Source organism: Mus musculus, chromosome 2, assembly GCF_000001635.26.
Source record: "Mus musculus strain C57BL/6J chromosome 2, GRCm38.p6 C57BL/6J".
Classification (NCBI taxonomy): domain Eukaryota; kingdom Metazoa; phylum Chordata; class Mammalia; order Rodentia; family Muridae; genus Mus; species Mus musculus.
Genome location: NC_000068.7, coordinates 109,115,938 through 109,140,018, shown reverse-complemented (window position 1 = coordinate 109,140,018; position 24,081 = coordinate 109,115,938). Strand labels below are relative to the sequence as shown.

General features: G+C 36.0%; 1 protein-coding gene across 4 annotated transcripts in view; it reads left to right on the top strand.

Moving 5' to 3' along the window:
- Positions 1 to 24,081, top strand: part of Mettl15 (methyltransferase like 15) — a 189,034-nt gene that overhangs the window by 141,312 nt on the left and 23,641 nt on the right. For all 4 annotated transcript variants that reach the window (XM_006500379.4, XM_006500378.2, XM_011239840.2 and 1 more), the window contains 2 exons: positions 2,487 to 2,678; positions 8,356 to 8,534. In XM_006500379.4, the coding sequence (XP_006500442.1) occupies positions 2,487 to 2,678; positions 8,356 to 8,534 (371 nt within the window). The remainder of the gene's footprint in view (positions 1 to 2,486; positions 2,679 to 8,355; positions 8,535 to 24,081) is intronic.

Genomic DNA, 24,081 nt, shown 5'->3' with positions numbered 1-24,081 from the left:
ATGTAATAGTGACTGTTATGAAAAACAATACTCAAATATGAACTAGATAACCAGTGCTTACTGAAGATTAAGTTTCAATATTATACATTCCTTGACATCAGGTGTAAATAGCATATATCGTAAAAATGAGAGTTTGTTCACATGGAGTTCAGTAGATAATAGACATATTAATTTTCTACGGTTCAGTTATATCAAACATTGAATAGTACTTGATATATGAAAGCATCAGGATTCCCCAGAGAAACAAAGTACTTAGGATTGGAATTAATTGTATTGAATTATATTGATATCTGCATGTATATTGTTTCTTACATATAAATACAGGGTGGATATTTTAGCATTTTTAAAACACTTACTTCTTTAAATGTCCAAGCCAAAAATTTCCCTCCCTACTGTGTTCTTGCAGGTAAGATTTCCTAGCTGAGCATCTCTTCTTTGCAAAGGGATCTCTTAGGCTCTATTTCTGCTTCTACTGGATCAGCAGGTTCAGTTCTCTGTGATTTTGTACAGTTGTTCATACAAGCCAATCTCATTATTAGCAATGAAGAGTCACCTTTTGACATCGTACATTCTTCTTCCCACATCCTTGTTCACTCTGCTCCTGAGTGAAATTCTATGTGCTCTAGCAGGGCATTTTGTTTTCTTGTCCAAGAAGTTGTTGGTCAATGTCATTAATCAACTCTTTTCCATCTTCTTCAGTGATGAGTGTTGGGTGTCTGGCTCTCTCTGTAGCCTGTGATTGGGATCTGGAGGTGATTAAAGAAGAATTCTTCCCTTCTCAGATCACATTCATGAGATTGGAGTTGGCAAAGATACAAATATCAGATATTGACATAAATGACTAATGAACTGTCTTCCAACCCTGAAATTTATTGGTTTTGGTTTCTAATACTACTTTATTAGTATTCATATTTCCAAACATAGAGAGGCCATTTATTTATCTATCATCAACTTTAGCCATATTGCTCTGTAAATTATATCGTTTCCACTCAGCTTTTAACTCAAGAAATATAGTTTACTAGTCTTCCTGTCTCTTGGTACATCGTCCAAATAGCATAATTAGTAGCAACAATAGAAATTTAGTAAATATTTGGCACGTAATCTAAAAATTACTCTTTCTTTCAGAATTTGAGAAAAACATATTGATGATCTGTGAGTTTCCCCTTAAATGGCATAAGTAATAAGTAAATACCCTAGATGTGAGTTGCCTAATGTTGCTAAAATACAAGCTCATTCTGTTCACTTTCAGAGAGGAGAATGAAACTTCAGAATGTCGCCCGATTTCTTTACTTATTCTCCTTCCAAAATGAGTTTTAGTTGATTGAAGGCTTCTGAAGAAACCTAAGGGCAGCAGCTGACTTTGTATAGGAAGGAGAATTACAGTAAGAACATGATGATCCAAATGTCTTCCTGCCTGTTGATTCTGAATGCTACGTGGAAAATTTGACATTCTTGCTGGAAGCTAAAACAGGACTTCTTTAGGAGTCATTTAGTCTTGTCCTCATTTCTTTCTCAAGTAGGTAGCTGTATAACACCCTATCCTAAGAACAGGATAAATATGCACAGCAGTAAACTAAGTGGCGTGAACATATTGAACTCGTCTTTTCATCTTAGTTCTTTTCATTTAATTATGTTCATTTTTAACAGTATATAAAAACTGTACATGCAAATTGATGTGGTGTGAAATACATGTATACATTATGAAATGCTTAAATCAGGCCACAATAGCACATTGGAACTCCTTATCTTCTCTTTAATTTAGTATCCATTGATCAAGTGTTTACATTTTCTTCTTTCTACAACTCTTTCCTCATCACTGCAAGATACCGTATTACTCTCAAATTTGAGACCAGTGTGTTAATATTTCACATGAGTGAATTATATAGTGCTTGTTTTCCTGTGCATTCTTTTTTTTTTTTTTTGAGACAAGGTTTCTCTGTGTAGCCCTGGCTCTCCTGGAACTCACTCTTTAGACCAGGCTGGCCTTGAACTCAGAGATGCGCCTGCCTCTGCCTCCCAAGTGCTGGAATTAAAGGCATGTGCCACCACGTCTGGCCTTCCTGTGCAGTCTTAATTCACTTAGTATAATGATCTCTAGTTTCATCTTCATTGTTGCATATATAACTGGATTTTGCTTCTTTTATATAACTAAGTAGCATTCATGATATGTATGTACATTTTATTTATATTATTTTTGTTTTTATGCCTACTGTATTTGAATTATCTTTCATGTTAAATAAATCTTTGAAAGAATGTCATGTTCTACTTTTCTTTTACTCATAAATTTAAGAAACTTTTAGAAAAAAAAGAATGAAATACCTAGTCTGACAAAAGAATATTTCTAATTTGTAAATATATATGTTCTTATAGTATAATGGTAATCAAGTACTTGATACTTTGTGTATTTATTTTGGGTATGTCATCTGATGATAGAATGTGTTCACTAATACAATCGAAGTATCTTTATCTCCTGGATTTTTTCACAGGACACAGATCCAAGCTCTGTTGGGCCAGTTCAGCCAAGCGGAGGCATTGCTAATGAAAGCTGGAGTGCAGCCAGGAACGATTGATGGAATCCTTATGGACCTGGGGTGTTCTTCCATGCAACTTGATGCTCCTGAACGAGGTTTCTCCCTTCGGAAAGATGGCCCCTTGGACATGAGGATGGATGGAGACAGGTTAGCATTGAAAAGACATTGCTTCTTACCACAAGAAAATCAATTTCTTAAATCTTCGATTGTAATTCCCTTGAAGACTGAAATATTGCCAGCACACTCCCACATCCAAAACTGCCCATGCATAGTAACTCAGCTGTGTTTGGTACTCTTTATAGTCTTCAGTATTTCTTTAGCTTTGAAATTCTAAACAGAAAATATTTGCTGTTTTTTTTTTAGTGAGATATTCAGAATGAGGGAAATACACTTTTAGGTAATTTTTTTCACTAATTACAACATGGCTTTTTAGTAGTAATGTAGAAAAAATAGATGCTGAAACAATACTTCATTTTTGTGCTTGCATACACACATCTCTTTGAAGACAGAAGCTTATTTAATTGATAATATTTTATAATGCTGCCAAAAATAGGGTAGGAGCTCAGTGGTCACCAGTTATATTTCTGTCCTATTTCTTCTGCAGTCACCTAGTAGAACCTTTCACAGAAGATCTGCAATATATGACACCACACCATACCTTACTATATATCCATACATATCTGTACAGAATTATCATCATGACTCCTCTTCATTCTTTATCACTGTAGAAATACTACTGCTTGTTTGCCATTGTTCAATTCAAATGGACACACAATCCATTATGGCATTGTGTTGCACTGTAGGAGAAAGTCAAGTTTTCCTTTTTCTACACGGACGTTAGAGGTTAAATTAGTCCTGACATCCAGACCTCCCAGGAGTCCGAAGCCAGAAGCTTCACCTGGCTTTGCTTCAGCACATTGTGTCATGCCACGAGCATCGTGAGAGAAATACTTCTCCTATAAAACCTCCTCCCTTGTTACATGACACGACTGGTTAACTTGCCTTGTGACATTTATAAGAACCCTATCATTTCTGATTCCTAAGACTTCTTCTGTTTGAATTATTGGCATCATAGAACAAATAATGGGATCATGTAATAAAATTCTTTAACAACAAATGACTAATAGTGAAGGTCAGAGATTCTTAACTTTGTAGATTATGATAGTTTTATAGAAATAAAATGTTGTATATGTAAAATGTACATACTTCCTGTGTCTTGATATGGAAGATGCTTTCTGTAAACAATATACCAAAGTTTCTAATTAATAGAAGTAAATTACCATATTCTTAATGTAAAAGCTTCTTGGGCAAATTTTAATTTGTAAATCTCCATCCATAATTTTCTCCTCAAAAACTTCACAATGAGATTGTTTTTCAGACTTAAGCCCTTTTGTCAATACCTTAATTTTGAATTTATAGTTGTAACACACATGTGATATATATATAGATGTTATATTCCATATTATCTACCTAGATAATACGTATACATATATGAAGATCTTCCAGGTGGATGATATGGACTATAAGCTATATCAGAATAGGGAAATTGCTTCAGTGAATATGCAGGAAAATGAAACCCAGGCATCCAAATATGTACAGTACAGATACAAGCAGAATGATAGATCATGGTAAAAAAATCAAAACAAAAAAACAAAAAAAAACAAAACCAACATATCTCTATGCACCCATAAACATAAAAAACACACATGTGGTCTGTTAGACCCCAAAGAATGATATATCCCTGTGACAAAGACACACACAAGAAATATTGGATCTTAATTCTATATTGACTTGTTTCAACAACCACTGCTTTTAGATTACATTATCATCTCATGTAGTAGAAAGGAATTCGAAGCCTCAAGGACTTGAAAGGCTAACTCTGTTAGCAGACATAGTCTTTGTTGGGAGATAACAAATTGGCACTCAAGATTTTCTCTGGGAGTTAAGTCACAGCAAGTCAGTGAACTATAGACTAGCATAAGGAAGCTTTGTGTTTGTTAGAGAAGCAGTTCTTGTTCATCTTAATGCCTGGTCTAAAGATTTCCTGCCTGCTAAGCCCCAGGGTCATGATACTTTTGTCTTCTAGCATTATGGAAATTTCTACATAGCTATTTTGTTTTAATGTAAGAGTAAAATGAAATTTTACCTGATGATGTCCACTGAATGCCACTTGATAAAAATGCTACTTTAATTTTCTTGTTTAAAAGACAAAGTTATAATGAAACTAAAGCTTTACATGTTATCTTATAATTGTTTTAATAGAGCTAAGGGTCTAAATTTACTAACAAGGATTTTGTCTTTTATGCTCAAATAATGACTAACAAATATGTGAATTGGAAAGGTCTGAAAGACATAAATATTTGTTGTCCAGTAATTTTATTGCCTGTATTTATTCATGTAGGCCTTCTCTCCCAATAATTCTGATAATTGAGATAAGCATTGTTATATTCATCTCCCCGATTAAAATTTGAGAATCTATTGCATTTAAAATGCTATCCAATATAACAAGGTTGAAATTCTTATATATATATCACTACAACCTTTAAAGAAAGAGTCTTTATTTTGTAAGCCAAAAAGGGAGCCCACTGAGATGAAAGTTAGGGCTATCATATGAAACATTCATTGGTACAGGGATATCAAAAGAAAAAGAGGCTGTCAGTTTGGGGGAATGGGAGTGGCAGAAGGGAGGAAAGGTGGAGTGGCAAAAGTCTATTTCAATTCAAAACATGCATAAATAGATAAAAGTAAGTGAGATCAAAAAGAAACCATCACATGTAAAATAGGATCTTTTTCTTCTCCCTAAAACAATCAGATAGAGTAAGAGTTTCAGAAACTGACTGAAGGACTGTTAGACATATGCACAACGGAGTACACACCATGAACAAAAAGTTCTCCTGATTCACAAGCATGCTAACACAGAAATAATTTTCAAAGATAGTTTTAGATGTTTTCACAACCTCATTCTGGTTAATTCTCCGGTCTTATTGCTCCCATATCTTTGGAACTCATAACTAATCACAGTATGCAGCTAATAACCCAGCGTATTTATGTGGGAGTGGTAAGTGTACTACTAGCAGATGTTCCTAATAAGTCGAGTCATGGCTAGCTCGTCAGTTAGAATGCTTTGACCTGCTTCTGTAAACGGAAACAAACTAGAGGGATCTGACAGTGAACACTGTTTTCTGCTTGCATAATTTAGTCTGTGTTCGGAAATTGGGCTTTCTTTCTGTCCCTTGATTGAAATAATATTTAGGCTTATTCAATCAATATTTTTTGGTTTTTTTTTTTTGAGGACTCAATTCTTGGTGATCTTTGCTCCTGATAACTGAACTAATATCAATATACACAACATGCATGGTTAAAACTAGGTCTTTTTAGTTATTGTGAGGAAAACTTTCTAGGTTGAATTTTTTTGGTCCCTCACATAGGTTCTTTGCTGCCATACATTAATTTCCTCCTCAGCTTTTAGACCTGATCAGCTGTCATCTGTCAGCATCATATCTTCCAGTCTAAACAAAATAATAACAATGATTCAATTAGTTACTTACATATTGAGCAAGTTATATCGAATATTCTCCTATTGTCTTATTTTAGGAGAAACGTACAGGATCAATATTTTATAATGAATGAAATTTAAGGTTAGCAAAATGCTTTTTTCTTTTTTTATCAGATATTTTCTTTATTTACATTTCAAATGTTATCCCCTTTCCTGATTTCCCCTCTGAAAACCCCTATCCCCTCCTACCTCCCCCTGCTCACCAACCCACCTGCTTCTGCTTCCTGGCCATGGCAGTCCCCTATACTGGGGCATAGAACCTTCGCAGGATCAAGGCCTTCTTCTCCCATTGATGACTGATGAGGACATCCTCTGCTACATATGCAGCTAGAGCCATGAGTCTCACCATGTTTTTCTTTGGTTGGTGGTTTAGTCCCAGGGAGCTCGAGGGGTACTGGTTTGTTCATATTGTTGTTCCTCCTATGGGGCTACAAACCCCTTCAGCTCCTTGGGTACTTTCTCTAGCTCCTTCATTGGGGACCCTGTACTTTGTCCAGTGGATGGCTTTGAGCATCCACTTCTGTATTTGTCTGGCCTCTCAGGGACAGCTATATCAGGCTCCTGTCAGCACACTCTTGTTGGCATTCACAACAGTGTCTGGGTTTGGTGGTTGTATATGGGATGGATTCCCAGGTGGTGCAGTGTCTGGATGGTCATTCCTTCAGTCTTAGCACCACACTTTGTCTCTGTAACTCCTTCCATGGGTATTTTGTTCCCCCTTCTAAGAAGGATAGAAGTATCCACACTTTGGTCTTCTTTCTACTTGAGTTTCATGTGTTTTGAGAATTGTATCTTGGGTATTCCATGTTTCTGGGCTAATATTCACTTATCAGTGAGTGCACATCATGTGAGTTCTTTTGTGATTGGGTTACCTCAATCAGAATGATATTCTCCAACTCTGTCTTAGTCAGGGTTTCTATTCCTGCACAAACATCATGACCAAGAAGCAAGTTGGGGAGGAAAGGGTATATTCAGCTTACACTTCCCACATTGCTGTTGATCACCAAAGGATGGCAGGACTGGAACTCAAGCAGGTCAGGAAGCAGGAGCTGATGCAGAATCCATGGAGGGATGTTCCTTACTGGCTTGCTCAGCCTGCTCTCTTATAGAACCCAGGACTACCAGCCCAGAGATGGTCCCACCCAAAAGAGGCCCTCCCCCTTGATCACTAGTTGAGAAAATGCCTTACAGCTGGATCTCATGGAGGCATTTCCTCAACTGAAGCCTCTTTCTCTGTGATAACTCCAGCTGTGCCAAGTTGACACACAAAACCAGCCAGTACAAGCTCCATTCATTTGCCTATGAATTTCATAAATTTATTGTGTTTCATAGCTAGCAAGTTACTTTACCTTCCCTTTACCTTGACTTTATTGAATGTTTCAGGTTCCTATTGCCATAATGATTACAGTGTAAACTGGAAACTTGTTTCATGTGTGTGATACTTTAGTCTACTTTAGAATTCTGTCTAGGCAATTTGTCGTGACTGTCTCGGTTCATGTTCCCAGTGCTCTCAAGTACCAACTCTGATCAACGAAAATGGTGTCAGTGATTTTATAGTGTCTTTTATCTACGTGGTTTTGGAGTATCAATAAAAGACTGAGGCAAGTTAAAGTCAAGATAGCAAGAGGGAATCTTTCAATAATGAACTGATCTTTATGTCCTATTTTATAGGTTTTTAATGCTTTTGAAAATAACCTATATATTTATAGCATATCAGAAGAAGTAAACCATGCCTTCTCCAGCTACATACTATTTGTACAACCCAGGATGTACAGTTCTGTGATAATTTAAACTAGTATCTATCATAATTAATTATAAATTTGACTGGCAAATTATTATTTAATTATACTAAACAGATTATTATAGCAGATATTAAATGTATGGGTATTAAACTTAAATTTTAAATGAGGTGCATATGCACAATGACTATGTAAGATTAACAAAAATAATTTTAAATTTTTTGTGAATATACAAAAGTTATACCAATGAAAACCTTAAGTTGTATCGACATAAAAAATTATGCACCAATGTAAGAAAATAGAATGTCAACTTTGTATCAATGTGTGAAGATCTCTACCAATGTAAGATTATGGGATAAATGGTTTGTTTAGTAGTTTAGAAAGAAAGAAAGAAAGAAAGAACAAAAGAAAGAAAGAAAGAAAGAAAGAAAGAAAGAAAGAGAGAGAGAGAGAGAGAGAGAGAAAGAAAGAGAGAAAGAAAGGAAGAAAAGATGGTGTCAGTAAACTGATTGGCTCTTCTTGTGCACAGGTACCCTGACACGCCCACTGCTTCTGATGTTGTGAATGCTTTAGATCAACAAGCACTTGCATCCATCCTAAGAGCATATGGAGAGGAAAAACATGCCAAAAAAATTGCTTCTGCGATCATTCAAGCACGCAGCACATACCCTATCTCTAGAACCCAGCAGCTTGCCAGCATTGTTGCAGGTACACTTGATAATTCTCTGTACTGTCTAAGAGTAACAAGTTCAACTAATATGTGTTGCATATATGTGTGTATATATTATGATATATATTTTTATTGCATATCTAATGTATTATACATATACATATATAGCGATACCGTGTGTGTGTGTGTGTGTGTGTGTGTGTGTGTGTGTGCCTCCCTGCTGACTCCCAGAGGGATTCATTTGCATACGAAATCATTCAGAACAGAGTAGGTCATATCCTTCTCAAATCTCAGGATTCCTTTTCTTTTTTTCAAACTTTCTTACTCTGGCAACTCTAACACTACACACTAAAAGTATTCGTCATGGGTGTCTTATTAACATAATCGAAATTTTGTACATGAGAATGTATCATTTGTGCTGACCAAGGTGAAACCTGGATCCACAAGGTTTAAAGAATGTCTTGCCCCATCACAGTGGTTGATAAGCATCCTGTGTGAGATTTGACATTACCTCTCATAGTTTCATATTTCTACGATTTAATATTTCAGGCAAAAGGAGAATTGCATTACCCGACTGCTAAAATAAACCTCAGTGACTCATACATCTATTCTAAACAGTCAGCCAACAAAGGATATGTGATATATAGGTTATTCTGCTTTGTGGATGCTAACTAAATCAGCCTAAGGGACTTATTGAAACATTTCATCTTCTCTGCTGTTCACCACCATAAACCTCTTGAACCTGATTCTAGCTATGAGGCACTTTATTGCATCCTTTCCTTTTGAAGCCGAAGCTGTTTCACAGCTATGTTCTGACGAAAGTTTCTCAAAGCAAAAATGCAACTCCTGCAGTTATTTAACAGAATTACAGACGTAAATTTTTAATCATGTTGGACCAATAGAAACACTGTATCATTTTTATATATGAAAAATACATTAAGATTGTTTTCATTGTTTCTTATTAAATTATATAAGTACTAAATAAGTAAAAGGCATATTTGTATAGTACTTTAAAAAAAGCCAGTATTAACTAAAGCTTTGCTAATACTAGATGGAGTTTAAGGAATAAAACTTAATTATGAATTCACTCAAATCATTAAGCTTTCATATAACAATTGTCTTATGGAATAATTAAATATAATTAAAAATATTATATTCTATTTAACATATAAAATATAAAGAATTAAGTTCTTAAGTTTTTAAATGACATTAATAAGGTTCTTTTGAACTTAATATCTTTCATTCAGGTTGGAGCAGAATTTATATGGGCTCTGTAAACATACAGTATTTTATGATACCCTCCCCCTCCAAATAGTTTACACTGCAGGTTAGTAGGTGATAGATGCAGCTTCTCCTCACACACTTTGCCCTTCTTATTCTTTTCTCCGCAGGCAACAGTAGTTGTCCTTGCTGTCTTTAAGGAGCACTGCATGCCATTTTCTGTGAGAAAACACATTATTTATTCATAAGAAAACACAATTTTGTCTGGTACTGATATGCAGGCTTGTAGCTAACGAGAACCCTAGAGATCGTTCTGTTAAAAACCTTTATCTAGTAACTTGTGAAAACAATTCTAAAAAGGGCCAGTGGTTTGCTCAAGGCTACAGCCTAATTAAGGACAGTTAGTACTAATTAAAATTTAGGAGAGCATTCATTTGAGACATAACTGGGACTATATCTTTAAGAAATTAGATTAGCTGTTTTGTTTCTAGCTATGAATCTGTTAACTTGGGGAAATCCCAATCTGGTACTAGATAAACTGATGTGAGCATAGACCAGAGGAACAATGTAAGTATTCCTCGGAACGCTGTGATGTTAGCACATTAACACCATAGCAACAATGAAGGAAAGTGAGAATATTCACATATGGGCAAGGAAAAAAATGTGAAAGGCATTAAAACACTGAGTTCTCTGAGTCTGTTTTTATGTCTTCAATATCAGTCAATAGAAATACAACTTTATTGATGGCAAAATGAGAGTTTGAGAAAGAGAAAGGCTATGACATACCAGAATTGAACTAAGAGATTACAAAGTTTGATAGATCTATGCAAAGCGGTGAGATTGAAGTTTTCCAGCTAAACCAGCTCAAGCCGGTGAGTTTCCTCTGCTGAACTGTAGGAAACTTTTGCAGGACTCACCAACTCTCCCCAAAACACTCCTTAAAATGGAAATTGAAGGGATGACACCGAGCTCTTCTTATGAAACCAGTGTTATCCAGATACCTAAGCTGACTGAGGACATGACAGGAATCATGAGACACCCTCGCTCATGTCATGGATGCCACACTCTTCTTTCTGAATTTCTATTTTGTTTTATTTTTGAGATTATAATATAACTATATAATATCCTCCCTCCATACCCTCTCTTATAGCCCATCTTGATCTCTTTCAAACTCATGGCTTCTCTTTATATTAATTGCTGTTGCATGCATGCATGCATATACATTTCTAAATATACAACTACAATTTGCCTAATATGTATAATGTTACTTACATATATGTTTTAAGGGCTAATCATTTGGTATTAGATACCCAATTCATGTACTTTTCCTCTGGGGACAACTAACTTTACCCAAGATTCCTTAGTTGCCTCTAATATTTTGTATAGGGCTGAAGCATCCTGAGCTTTCTCCCTTCATATTAGCATGGACAAGCTTGCTTTCTTTGCTCAGATCATGTTTAGGCAGTCATGTAGGTAAGATTATACTATTTGGGAATAGCTTCCGTTATTACTGGGAGATATATTTTTACAGCAAATCACTGTTCCTCTGACTCTTAAAGTCACCAAGCTTCCTCTTCCACAAGGACCCCTGAGCCTAACCCATGGTAGCTGTAGTGCAGGTGTATCAGGTTGCACTGGGTTCCACAGCTCAATATTTTGATTAGTTGTGGTTTTCTGTATTGGTCTCTGTCTTTTGCAAACAGAATTTTTCTTGATGAGGGGTAAGGATAACACTTTTCTGAGGATAAGGAAAAATGTTGGGAAAGTAGTTGAGAATTATGCTGGTTAGGAAAGTGGTGGTTGTAGGTTTTCATATGCAGGACTTCACTAGTCCTGTATAGTTCCAGTAAAGTATTTGCAAACAGAACTCAACAACACATTTGACTTTGTAGTGTTGACAAAAAGCTTCAATCAAAAGAGCTCTGTGTTCATAGTATTTACTACTGTCGTTAGGTAACTGAATGAAATATTACATAAAATGATGAAATATTGACTATGAGAGGAAAGTCATACAGAGGGGCTGTTTCTTTGCAGGAGTGTTTCCATGGCTGTTCAGAAGCCTTTTAATATCATGTATCCCAATTTATTGATTCTTCACATTAGTTCTGAGCATAGCTGAGTCTTTTTCAGAAAGTCAGTTCTTCCCATGACCAAATGGGGTTTATTTCAAGGATGCAAAAATTATTCAACCAACACAAATCAATAGATACAGAAAAGGTCTTTAATGAAAACTAACATTCCCTATTGATAAGTGTCCGGAAGAGAATATAATAGAAGGACCCTTCCTCAACATAAAAAGAGTGCATATGCCACATCTGGAGCCAGCATTATACTCAGTGGAGAAAACCTGCAAATATTTTCACTACAGTGAGGAAAAGATGGGCATTCTTTATCCACTCATCCAATATTGTCACTGATATCGTAACTAGATTCATATTACAAAAGAAAGAAATTAAAGGTGTATAAATAAGAAAGGAAGAAGCAAATTATTGTTATTGAAGATGACATGATCCTATACATAAAATACCTGAAATTTCTCCCTAAACACTATGAATTGATTAACAAAGTAACAGTATATAATATTGACATATAAATGAATCACTTTCCTATGTGCTGATAACAAATCACCTGAAAAGGAAATGAAGAAAATGATCACTTTAATAATAACTTCAAAAAATTAAAATATACAGGGTTGGAGAGAGAGATCATTTGGTAGAGTTCTTGTGCTCAGCATGAGGACATGTTTGATCACAGACCTCATAATAAAATGATGAAAATGGTGAGCACATGTGGTATCCCCGCTCAGCGAAGGTGGAATCGGGTGGAGCCCTGGTCAGCCAGCCTCGCCAGCTAGGCAGGATTCAGACTTTGTCTCAACAAGACAGAGTCAGAGGGCTGAAAAGATAGTTCATTGGTTAAGGGTACTTACTACGTTTACAGAATACTCAGGTTTACTTCCAAGCACACATATGGTAGTCACAGACTCACACAGTCTCAAGAATAGACTTATAAATATAAAAAATCATTCTTTAAAACACAACAGGTAGCCAGCACCTGGGAAATGGGACCTTACGTTGACCTCTGGCATCTCACATTCATGGACTGGTAAAATAAATACTGTGAAAGCTGCTGTGTTTCTAAAAGTCATGTTATGTTGCTAATTCTTACAAGTTGAAACATCCCCTTCTAGAAGAAGAATGGAAAGTTGTAAGAATAGAAGAGTGGAAAGTCATAAGACTGGGGTGCATCAAAACTCACAAGGTTCAGGAAACTTACAGAACTTATCATACTTTAGGAAACTCAGAGTTACTAGATTTCCAGAGCTTTCTGCCTATTGTAAAAGCGTGACCAACTAGTGAACAGAAAAGACTTTGCATGGAGACTCCTACAGGTTAGTTAGGTAGCTAGAGTTTTACAGTTTTTCATGAGTTCTTACCAGTAGGTTTAATGATGATGATTCTGCCTTTTAATATTACTGTTAATAACTCTAATGAACTCATTTCATCCAGCTACACTTGGGTGGAGTTGTATATTTATTATTTTCTTGTTGCTAACTCAAGTGAGTGGATGTGTTTTCATGTGTTGTCATATAACACTTGTCAAATTCAATGCTATGCCAACCAAACTTCCAGTGACATTTTTCACCCAACTTAAAAAAAAAAAACTAAAATTCACATAGAAATACAAAATATCCCAGATAAGCAAAATAATCCTGAGCAAAAGGAATAATACTGCAGCTATCACGATATCTGATTTCAAATTATAGAATCATAGTTATAACATCATGGTAATGGCACAAAAATGGACATGAGAACCAATGGAATAGGATAGAATAATTAAAGAATTGCACTATGTCTATAGCCCACCTGATTTAATACATATACCAAAGATAGTTTTTATGGAAGAAATATCCTTTTTAGTAATAGTGCTATGAAATGCTATGTGGGATAATGAGTCCAGACATAACTACTGTGTATGTCATTGATAAGCTATTTGAACATTGAATTGTTCATGTTCCTGTTGCAAACAGAATGATGAGTTGTTTCTAGCACACATCTAAGTCAGCATAAAATTCTAGCTCCAAAGATCATGATCCAATGGCCCTCAGAAATACTTGTACTCATATTAACATATACACTAATGTACATAGCTACTCATCACAATATACAAATGCACAAGCAAAACCACACATACACACAAAAAAGAAAAATAAACCAAATCTGATACTTAAGCCTAGATTCTTGACATGTGACAACTAATAACTTATGGTTGATGTAGTAAGCATATTTTTTATGGAAAACCTGGCAAATAACTTCTATAATTCCTACTTAGCATATTTTCTCTTTAGAATAAGTACATTTGAACTATTCACTACTCATGTAAGTTTGCAGTGCTCATGATGAGAATGGAGCTGCCTCTAAAATAGAATAGGTGTCTTCTTATGGCACTGTTAGAATCATTGTAAAGCTGAAGAGAAAACATTGTGGTTGGCAAATTGTCAATATAAGGAAACCCTCTATTCCTGTATTCCCTGTGTTGACACCTTGCATTTCAGGGGCATGAGACAAAATAATGTACCAAAATTCATTGATCATTATCATAAAAACATCATTGACTATACATTTATATGCATTTTATGTTGTACAGTTTTCACTGTGGCCAAATTAACATGGAGACGCAACCATTTCTACACTAGAGCACAATGGTTTTTCACTGCCCTAAAGGTGTTATGTTCAGGAAAATAATCACTATTTGTACTAGAAGAAGAAGGAGAAGGAGGAGAAGGAGGAAGAAGGGGAAGGAGAAGGAAGGAGAAGGAGGAGGAGGAGGAGGAGGAGGAGGAGGAGGAGGAGGAGGAGAAGGAGGGAGAGGGAGAGGGAGAGGGAGAGGGAGAGGGAGAGGGAGAAGGAGAAGAAGAAGAAGAAGAAGAAGAAGAAGAAGAAGAAGAAGAAGAAGAAGAAGAAGAAGAAGAAGAAGAAGAAGAAGAAGAAGAAGAAGAAGAAGAAAGATACTCCTCAAAACAGTGTAATTTTTAAACAATTGTTTTGTTTAAGAAGCAAGTATTTTTGTAAATAAGAATATATAAAGGCTATATTTAAATGTCTTTCTACTTCTAATAAATTCACATTAACATGTTTAAACCTATCCAGGACTCCAGGATATTCCAGGATATCTCCCAGACCTCCAGACTATATCCTATTCATTTTCTAACACATCTTAAAAGCCATGTTTTTATGGAAATATATATATATCATTTCCTTTTCCTTTCAAAAGGTTATAATCCAAGAGAACAGGGACCAACAAGAACCACACCTGGAGTCACACTGTTGTCAGGAAAAGTCCTCAGTGTCTCAGATCAGCGTGCAATCATGTGCAAGCCTACATCCTGGTACCTTTGCTAGCACTGAGAATATCAGGGAGGTTCTCAAAGGCAAAAGCCAAGCTCTGAGTTGGAACTCTACTTTTCACCAGTGTTGCTTCTTTCATAAATTGCAATAGTTATAATTTATAATCCTTTCTAATTTCCAAATTGCCTCTGGAATTTGAGTGCTCATGTTTCTACACAAATTCAAACATACAATATTTAGAAAAAATATACCCAGGAGTTTTAATATATCTAGCACACAAACATACTATTCTACACAGTATATATAGTATTTCTCCAAAAGTAATTTATGAATAGCAATTCACATTTTCAGTGTAATTTTTATTCTGATTATAAATGAAAAGGTAAAGTCATAAAGCTTAAGAATTAAAAATGACTATAAGTCATTTTCTAAACATCAATCTATCAGTAGATTTTTGATCGCCTCTGCTAAGTCATGACCTGGCTATAGCCTTTTCCTCTTTGACCTGTTGTATTCCACGCATGCTGAAGTTCTTGCCTTTCAGACATATCATCATCACCTTCCCATAGGTCTTACATATACTTGTCCCCAGAATTGCAGCCTCCTCCTTCTTCTATCATGTCCATTTCCTCTAATTCTAGCTCATCCTTCTGAGAGTACTGGAAATAGCTAAGATGTTTGTATATGCACCTCTGTAGTACTTCATGAACAAAAAGCTCATTGCATAGAATACGAAACATCTATTTCTTTGAATTGTCTGCTATATTTGAATTGCTCAATACAGTTGTCAGTAGTTATCTTTAGTCATGGTGTTTGATAGGTGTCTACTCCAAAACAAGTATATATTCATATATGTACATGTACACACACACACACACATACACACACACTAAAATTAAAGAAAAATAGGCCATGAATTTGAAAGAAAATGAAGATACAAGAGAGGGGCTTAAGGAAGGAAATGGGAAGGGCATTGATATAACTGTTTTAATTTTAAAAAGTAAAAATTATAAGATCAATGCCATAAAGTAAACTATATGCCACATTTAATGCTGTTTAAATATAAAATAATTTTCTTTTCAATATATGTTGAAATGGCATACTTAATGCTATCTGGGGGGTTGGGGATTTAGCTCAGTGGTAAAGTGCTTGCCTAGCAAGCCCAAGGCCCTGGGTTCGGTCCTCAGCTCCGGAAAAAAGAAAAAAAAAAAAAAAAAAAAAAAAATGCTATCTGTATTACAAAAGGTTTTAAAATTAACTTCCCCTTTTGAATATTTTTAAATGTGGCTATGTAGAAATCTTTTACTTTATGTATATATCACATTTTACTTTTATTGAACATGGTGCTTTATCCTGTGAGTACCATGAGACAATAGCACTGTCATATGGCATTTGAACCTTGAAAGATATTTTCCAATGATAATGTATGAAATTATCAAAATGCATATTAAAAGGAGAGACTGACTTTAAAAATGACATCAAATAAATATGATTTCCCATTTTTTCGTCATAAGAATGTCAATCATAGGAATGTTCTAAGAACATTGAAATAGCATATGCTGGCAAGCTAAAAAAACACATTGCTTCTTGGTCCTTTGATTTGTTTGTTTTTAGAATAAGATTATGTATATTCTTATCTTATTATTCAATAACATGTTAAAAAATTCTCAGCCAATATTTTATTATAGAATCTCTTAAATGACTTTTAACATGCAAACCCGATCTTGATGGGAAATACACTTGATTTGGGAAGAAGTAGCTGCAGCGAGACCTTTAAAGAATGTATATAATTGTAAGTAGTTTTGAAAAGCAAGAAGATTGTAGATCTGCTTCTATTTGAAAAATTTAAGTCCATGTGTTTTCAAGAGGGCGGCTGCCTGCATTTTGTACCAGAGTTAGTTTGGAACCAAGCAGAGCAATTCATTGAGAAGCTCAGAGAAGTGCAAATGCAGTACATTGAGAAGCTCAGAGAAGTGCAAATGCAGTACAGTACTTTGTACTGTACTGCATTTGCACTTCTAGATTCTAGTGTCCTTTCTCTTTTTTGGCCAGAGCAGCTGATCGCTAATTAAGTGTTAATCTTGTGAAAGAAAAGACTTAGTTCAAACTTCTAGTTTTCCAGCTTGCTTCCTACAGAAAGAGCTCTGGACCATCTTTCTTATCTTGAAATAGAGGTGAGCAATAGCTGTGATGATAGTTGGCAATATTTTGTTCAGCAGACATAATCATACTAATTATACTTTACTTAAACCAACATAAGTATTCATTTGTAATCTTAAGGCTTATGGCAAATTCAAAGGATATCTAAAGAACTTTACATTCTCAAGTTAGACAGTTGATCTATCCATAGTCAACAGTTGGTAGGTGATTCATGATACTATTTGAGTAAGAAAAATGAAGGCAGTGAGGCTTCATTTGTATTTGTGATTCATATTGACTACATGTATATGTTTATTTCCTGAGACTAGAATTTTTATGTAACCTTTATTCTGACTCATAAACTAGATGCAAAGGCAGGGTTTTATGTATGCTTGTTGGACAAATAAATCGATGAAATGATGTGTGCAATTATAGTGAAACTAAAATGAAAATTCAGGGAGAAATTATAAATTTCTAGTGTTAACTAGGAATCAGTTGTAAGGAGCTGGAGAACATCAAGTGATCAAAAGTTGGAGGGAAGGTAAGAACAGAGGACATGAGTAACAACTTCCTAAAAGCAGACTGTGGAGACAGTTCAGTTTAGTCTGAGCACAGCACCACACAGGCAGAGCACCTGAATCTGAACCCATGGAGGGAAAAAAAGTCACGATGGTGGCATGCAACTGCAGTTGCTGTGCTGCATTTACAGGTGGAAGCAGGCAGATGCTGGTGATTCTCTGGCTGGTCAGTCTAGCCTAATGGGTGAGCTGCAGACTAGTGTGAGACCTTGTTTCAAAACAAACGAAAACCAAACCAACCAACCAGCCAAAAACCAAAGAGGTGGATGACACCTGAGTAACTACTGAAGATATTGTTTGCCTCAGTTCACATTTATATAGACAAGTATACACACACACACACACACACACACACACACACACACACACGAATGTGGACACACACCCTCAAATCTATTGCTTGTCCATATTTGCTCTGTGAACTTGAGTGAGTGATTGTGTCCAACCCACTTTGCCTATTTTTGTGGATGAAAACAATTTCTATGAGCTGCCAATGAGATGGCCTCTAAGAATACTATCTGTGAGATTTAAGGTCCAAGTGCACTTAGACATGTTTGCTCCCATTTCTATCCAGATCCAGGGTAAGTCAGAGAGTAAATGAGCACTGCACAGTACTCCAGTGTGGCCTTTTGCTACCCTGAGTTCTGTCAAGCAGTATCATCTCTGATAGGTTGATCACTTCATTTCAGCCTTCCTTCCCACAGGGATGACATGACTTTTAGGAAGAAGAAAACTAATCATCTTTTCCTGCATTGGGACATGTAAAGCATATCTTTCCATGGAAATAAATTTACTGTTGAAATGTCAATTGATACTTTAAGGAATAAGAAAAGTTATACAGTAATACAGTGCTTATTAGATTGAACTTAAAATTAAAATGATTTACATCTAAATGTTGGAGGGTTTTCCTCAGATAAAGGAATGAGGTGAGAGCTGTACTCAAGCTGTACGAATACATGGCTTAGGCTGAGCCCATAGTGTTTTTTCCTCTATTCTAAATATCTCTAGGCCTGGGCCTGGAGGTTTCTAGCCTCCATACAATCTAATCTTCCAAGCTGACTTACTCAGTCTGCCTTCTCTGAGCTTCTCAATGAATTGCTCTGCTTGGTTCCAAACTAACTCTGGTAATTTATTCTAATCTTCTCACTCTTTCTTGTTCTGTGGCTTCAGCTGCCTTTGCTGACCTGCACTGAGCTGCATGAGCTCTGTAAGGAACTCAGCCCCAGGACTGCACTCACTGTGCAGACTCTGCTGACTCTCTCTGCCTATGCTGTTCTTAAATCGATTATTTTTCCTGTGCTGTTCTCATGAGAGTTGGACATATCCTATCTCTGACTCATTCTATCAAATCTTTCTCTGATTCATCACTTTGCCTGCCCCTCAATTAGATATCACTTTCAAACAAGGCTACTTCCTTGTATGAACTAATGTTACCTTAGAGGTGTGTGCTAAGGGCATGTACTTATTCTAGCCAAAGTGATTAAAGGTGTGTGGCATATCTGCATTCCAGCTGGATTACACAGACCTAGATCTTTGTGATCCCTACCCCAGCATCGTGTGGCTGGATTAACATTCCTATACAGTTACATTAAGGGCTTATGCCGTTATTTGTTTCTAAAATACAAGGGAGATTTTTTTAAAGAAATAAATAAAATATTTATCAAAAAAATAATTGTTGCTGTCAAACTTTAGTTTGAACATTTTTTCCCTAAAGCAGTTAGTCAAGGTAGTTTTGTATCACTATATTTTTGTGTGCTTCCTCTGTCTTAAAAAACGTATTCTTTATACTAACATTGAACAAGAAATAAAGTATTAGGTTGCTTCATTATCATGTGAAATAAAAAATAGTACAGGCAAATGCACAACCAAATTTTGAGGTCATATCAGTATATCATGGCTGTTGCCCAGAACAATGATTATACATTGTTATCTGACTTTTTAAATTTGTTTAATTTAAACTAGTATAGCCCAGATTTGTTAATGTTCAAGTGTATTTGAAACTGAATTATCAAATAGCATTTCATGAGTAAACTTAGAAGTCTCTCAAGTCCAGCGTAGAAGGAAATAAAATCTGGGCTAGGACAGGTAGGAAGAAGACCTAAACATCTCAAGGAGAAAATGTTGCTCAGAGCTGGAGAGACAGACAACTCAGTGGTTAAGACCCCTTGCTGCTCTTGCAGAGGCCCCAGCTTCAGCTCCCAGCACCTACATGGGGAAAATAACAATTGCCTTTAACTCGAGTACTAAGTGATCTAACATGCTCTTCTGGCCTGGGTAGCCACCTGCATGCATGGTACACATGTACACCGACATACACAGATATGCAATAACTTTACCTAGCCTTAATCAGTAGTGCTAAGAAGGAAGGATGTTCCAATACCAGCTCACCCAGGCTGAGCACTAATTTAATGATGATACTAATAATGATAAGTAAAACTAATGTTTAGTGAACATTCAAGGTTCTATCTAAAATTATGTTTATAGATAACCTCGTAGATCCTCCCACATGCCCTGTGTGTTATTCCCATTTGCAGACCTCAGGTACCCACAGTGAGATCATATTGTCATCACAATTAACCTGGTTGGAGTTAGAGATTAGAAGAGACTTTGAAGAAGTTTAAAAGAACCTCACTGAGTAAAGCCAATTTTACCCAGAATTATTCTGTTTCACAGATTTTAATTAACAGTTTGAAATTTGTAATATTCCTTGAGTTTCAGACTGGTGAAAATTGAACACAGTATTAAAGGATCCCAGGCGAAAGGACACGAGTTGCGTCACAGAGACTTATTAAATGTGATGGAAACTCAGCAGATGAATGCCGGCAAACAGGTGCAAGAGCTCAATTAATTTTTAAACCTATGACTCAGGAGAATCACAATGCTTCGTATTGACAGCCTCGGTACATTGCTAATTTCATCCATGAGCTTAAAAAAATCACAATACACTTGAGCATATAAATGTATTACATTTTTAAAAGTGTAAGTAGTACTAGTGTATCCTAAAACTAAAAATGTTAATTTCCCTGTGGGACCTAATACATTTATCTAGTTAAAAAGATGGCATTTTTTATTACTGAAAATAAATTGCTTTCACATACAAATGAGTTCCGTTATCATATGTAATATAGACTGCTGCTACTGAGCACATTTTTTCCTTTAATGTGAAATCCTTTGTGAGTCGGAAAAAAACTGACAGTTCACTAACAGTATCCAGCTTCTTAAGTGACCTGGAAGGAAGTTTGGAACCCATGCAGTGGTGGTATGAAGTGGTGGGGGGGGGGGGTACTGAGGCCTCGGGATGGCATGATTTAAAGTGATACATTAGGAAGTAAAAGCTGAGCTACCATTGTTTGCTTTCATGGAAATTCACCTTATTTGGGGTTCCGGGACCATTTGAAAATGTGATGGAGACAGGGATGTATCGCCACATAATCCTGTACACATAAACAATTTTAAGAAGAGATGAGATCCACAACTGACTACCGCTTCCTGTTCAGTGCTATCTCTGACCCAGATGGTGAAGATAGCTTCTATCCAGTGGGTTTTCCTCTTTGTCACTCAAAATTTTCTATAACTGGGATCGAGAAATAAGAATTAGAAGATTGTAAATAAGAATTTCCAATCTAGTATGAACTCAAACATGTAGGGCCCAGTACTAAGTTGAAATATGTGTTGAAAAAAATAAGGCCTTTTGGTGCGTATTAAGGATAAGTAGATGAAAACTTCCAGAGGGAAGAAAAGGTATCCTAGTCACTGTAGCGGGTGTGCAGAGGCTGAAGGAGAAAGCCAGGCAAGCCCTACTGTTAAAACCATGTGTTTATGAGAAATGTATAACAACAAATGTTTGGAAAATATCTTACTTCTTCTGTCAAGATTTCTGAAGAAGCTTTAAAGAAATTAAGAGGAACAGGACTTAGTTACTCAAGCTTTTTGCCAGAAAAAAAAATCTTTTATTACATTTCTATATATACTTCTCCCTAAGTTTGCTTAGCTGCAGTCTATTCAGCAAACCTTTTAAAAACATAGCTACATCTGTAGAGCACATTCTTCCTAAAAGGTGAATTTAATGCATCTTGCTCCTTAATCAAATACATGTAATCTGTACCTACCCAAAAGTCTAGATAATGGCACCAGTCACAACTGTCGCTTTTATAACTGTCCCACTATCATGGAAGCAGATGAAAAGGGAAGACAAATGTGCAGTCTAATAACCCGAGCTAACAATAAGTTATTTTCAATAGAATGAGAAAGACAAAAGGCAAAGGTATTCATTTCCATTCCCAGGTTATAAGACCAGGGTGGTTGTTGCTTTCACCAGATGCAGTCTTTAAGGCGGACAATGCACATCTCCCCCCAGGGACATGCAGAGAGAAAGCCAAACTCTTGCAAATTGATGCAAAGAGATTTGGCATCCATTAAAACATCTCTCAGTAACAAGCTATTCAGGTTTAGAGTAAAGATTCTATACTTGTTTTCTCCCAGAGAAAGAGAGTGTTACATAAAACACCTGACTTGGAATCAGAGCCCCTGTAAAAGCACTCTGAACCTGGTGCTATCATTTTAGCTTTGTTTCTTCCTAATCCGGAAAAAGAGATAAGGAGATTTGCTGAACAGACCATCTTAAAATTCTGCCTTGTTTTGAGCACATTCAAGCCCAAAATCATCCTAAGGACACTGAATTATATGCAAACATAAATGATTAAGTTTAACAACAGCAGCAAATAGTGCTGATATGAATATCCTTTGGTAAATGTCCAATAAACTGCTCAGAAATGTAATTTCCTTCTGGAGTGGTTACATACACAATGTATTATCCAAAAGACAAATAACTGGTATTTTAAAGAGTTTCATCCACACACAGTACCTACAAATTGTAGAAGCAGTTGTTGACCCTTTAGTTTTTTGGTTTTGCTTTTGTTTTTGTTTTGTTTTGTTTTGTTAGTTTAATTACATATATAGATGTCTGATTATTACCTTTTATAATTTGGATAGGGATTTATTGACATAATTAAAGTACATAAGCATGATTAGCAGAAAGTTTGCTTTCAGCATCCCCCCCAAGAGTGCTACCTGTAAGATAAATTATATGGAGTTATTGGTATTGGAAATAAAAGTAACTGGAGAAATAGATAGCTTAGTGGATTAAGTGCCAGCCATGCAAACCAAGGAGTTTGGATCCCCAGCATCCACACAGAGCCAGGTGTGTGTGACCTGGAGGCAGAGAGAGAGAATCTAGGCTAAGATGCTGAGCTAAATTAGCCTGAATTGTTAAGCTTCATTTTTATGAAGAGACCTTGCCTTAATTTATAAAGTGGAAAGCAATAATAATAATAATATCAATTATTATTATTTATAAATATAATAATTTGTAAAGAGGAAAATACTTAAGTCAAGTTCCTCCACTTAGTGCTCCTGTCTCTTTCTCTGTCTCTCTCTTTCTCTGTGTGTGTGTGTATGTGTGTGTGTGTGTGTCTGTCTGTCTGTCTGTCTGTCTCTCACGTGCACATGCACACACACGGGCTCAGACAATATTTGAGAAACACTGAGTAAAGAACTTTAAATAGTTAGATTTACGACTTTACCATGGACATTGTGGGTTTGCAGAGGGGGAGTAAGACATGCTGCATTTTCTATACTTACTTGACATAAACGTTCTATTGCTTGGTTGGGATTTTAGGGTGTTATGTTTCACTAAGCCAGTTTCCTGGAAACATCAGGTTAGAAAATGTATTGTAGACAGTCAGGTGTCTTCTTTCTCTTTTTCCTCCTATGTTACTGTGCACTTTATCTTTGATAGGAGTTGCCATAACATCTGCTTGTCATTCTTATTAAAGGTTTTAATAAGGAATTGTTATTTTAAGAACTTATTCAGGACAGTGGTAACATACCTTCAAGTGTTTTTACCCTCAGTATTTATAGACTATTAAAGGTACTAAGTATTGGTTAATTGAAGGAGTGGTGAATTGTTAAGAATAGGCATCTTTTGGGTTTTGTAGACTATTTCTTTTTTTGTTTGTTTGTTTGTTTGTTTGTTTTGTTTTTTAATATTTTTTATTACATATTTTCCTCAATTACATTTCCAATGCTATCCCAAAAGTCCCCCATAAGCACCCCCCACTTCCTTACCTACCCATTCCCATTTTTTTTTTTGGCCCTGGCGTTCCCCTGTACTGGGGCATATACAGGTTGCATGTCCAATGGGCCTCTCTTTCCAGTGATGGCCGACTAGGCCATCTTTTGATACATATGCAGCTAGAGTCAAGAGCTCCGGGGTACTGGTTAGTTCATAATGTTGTTCC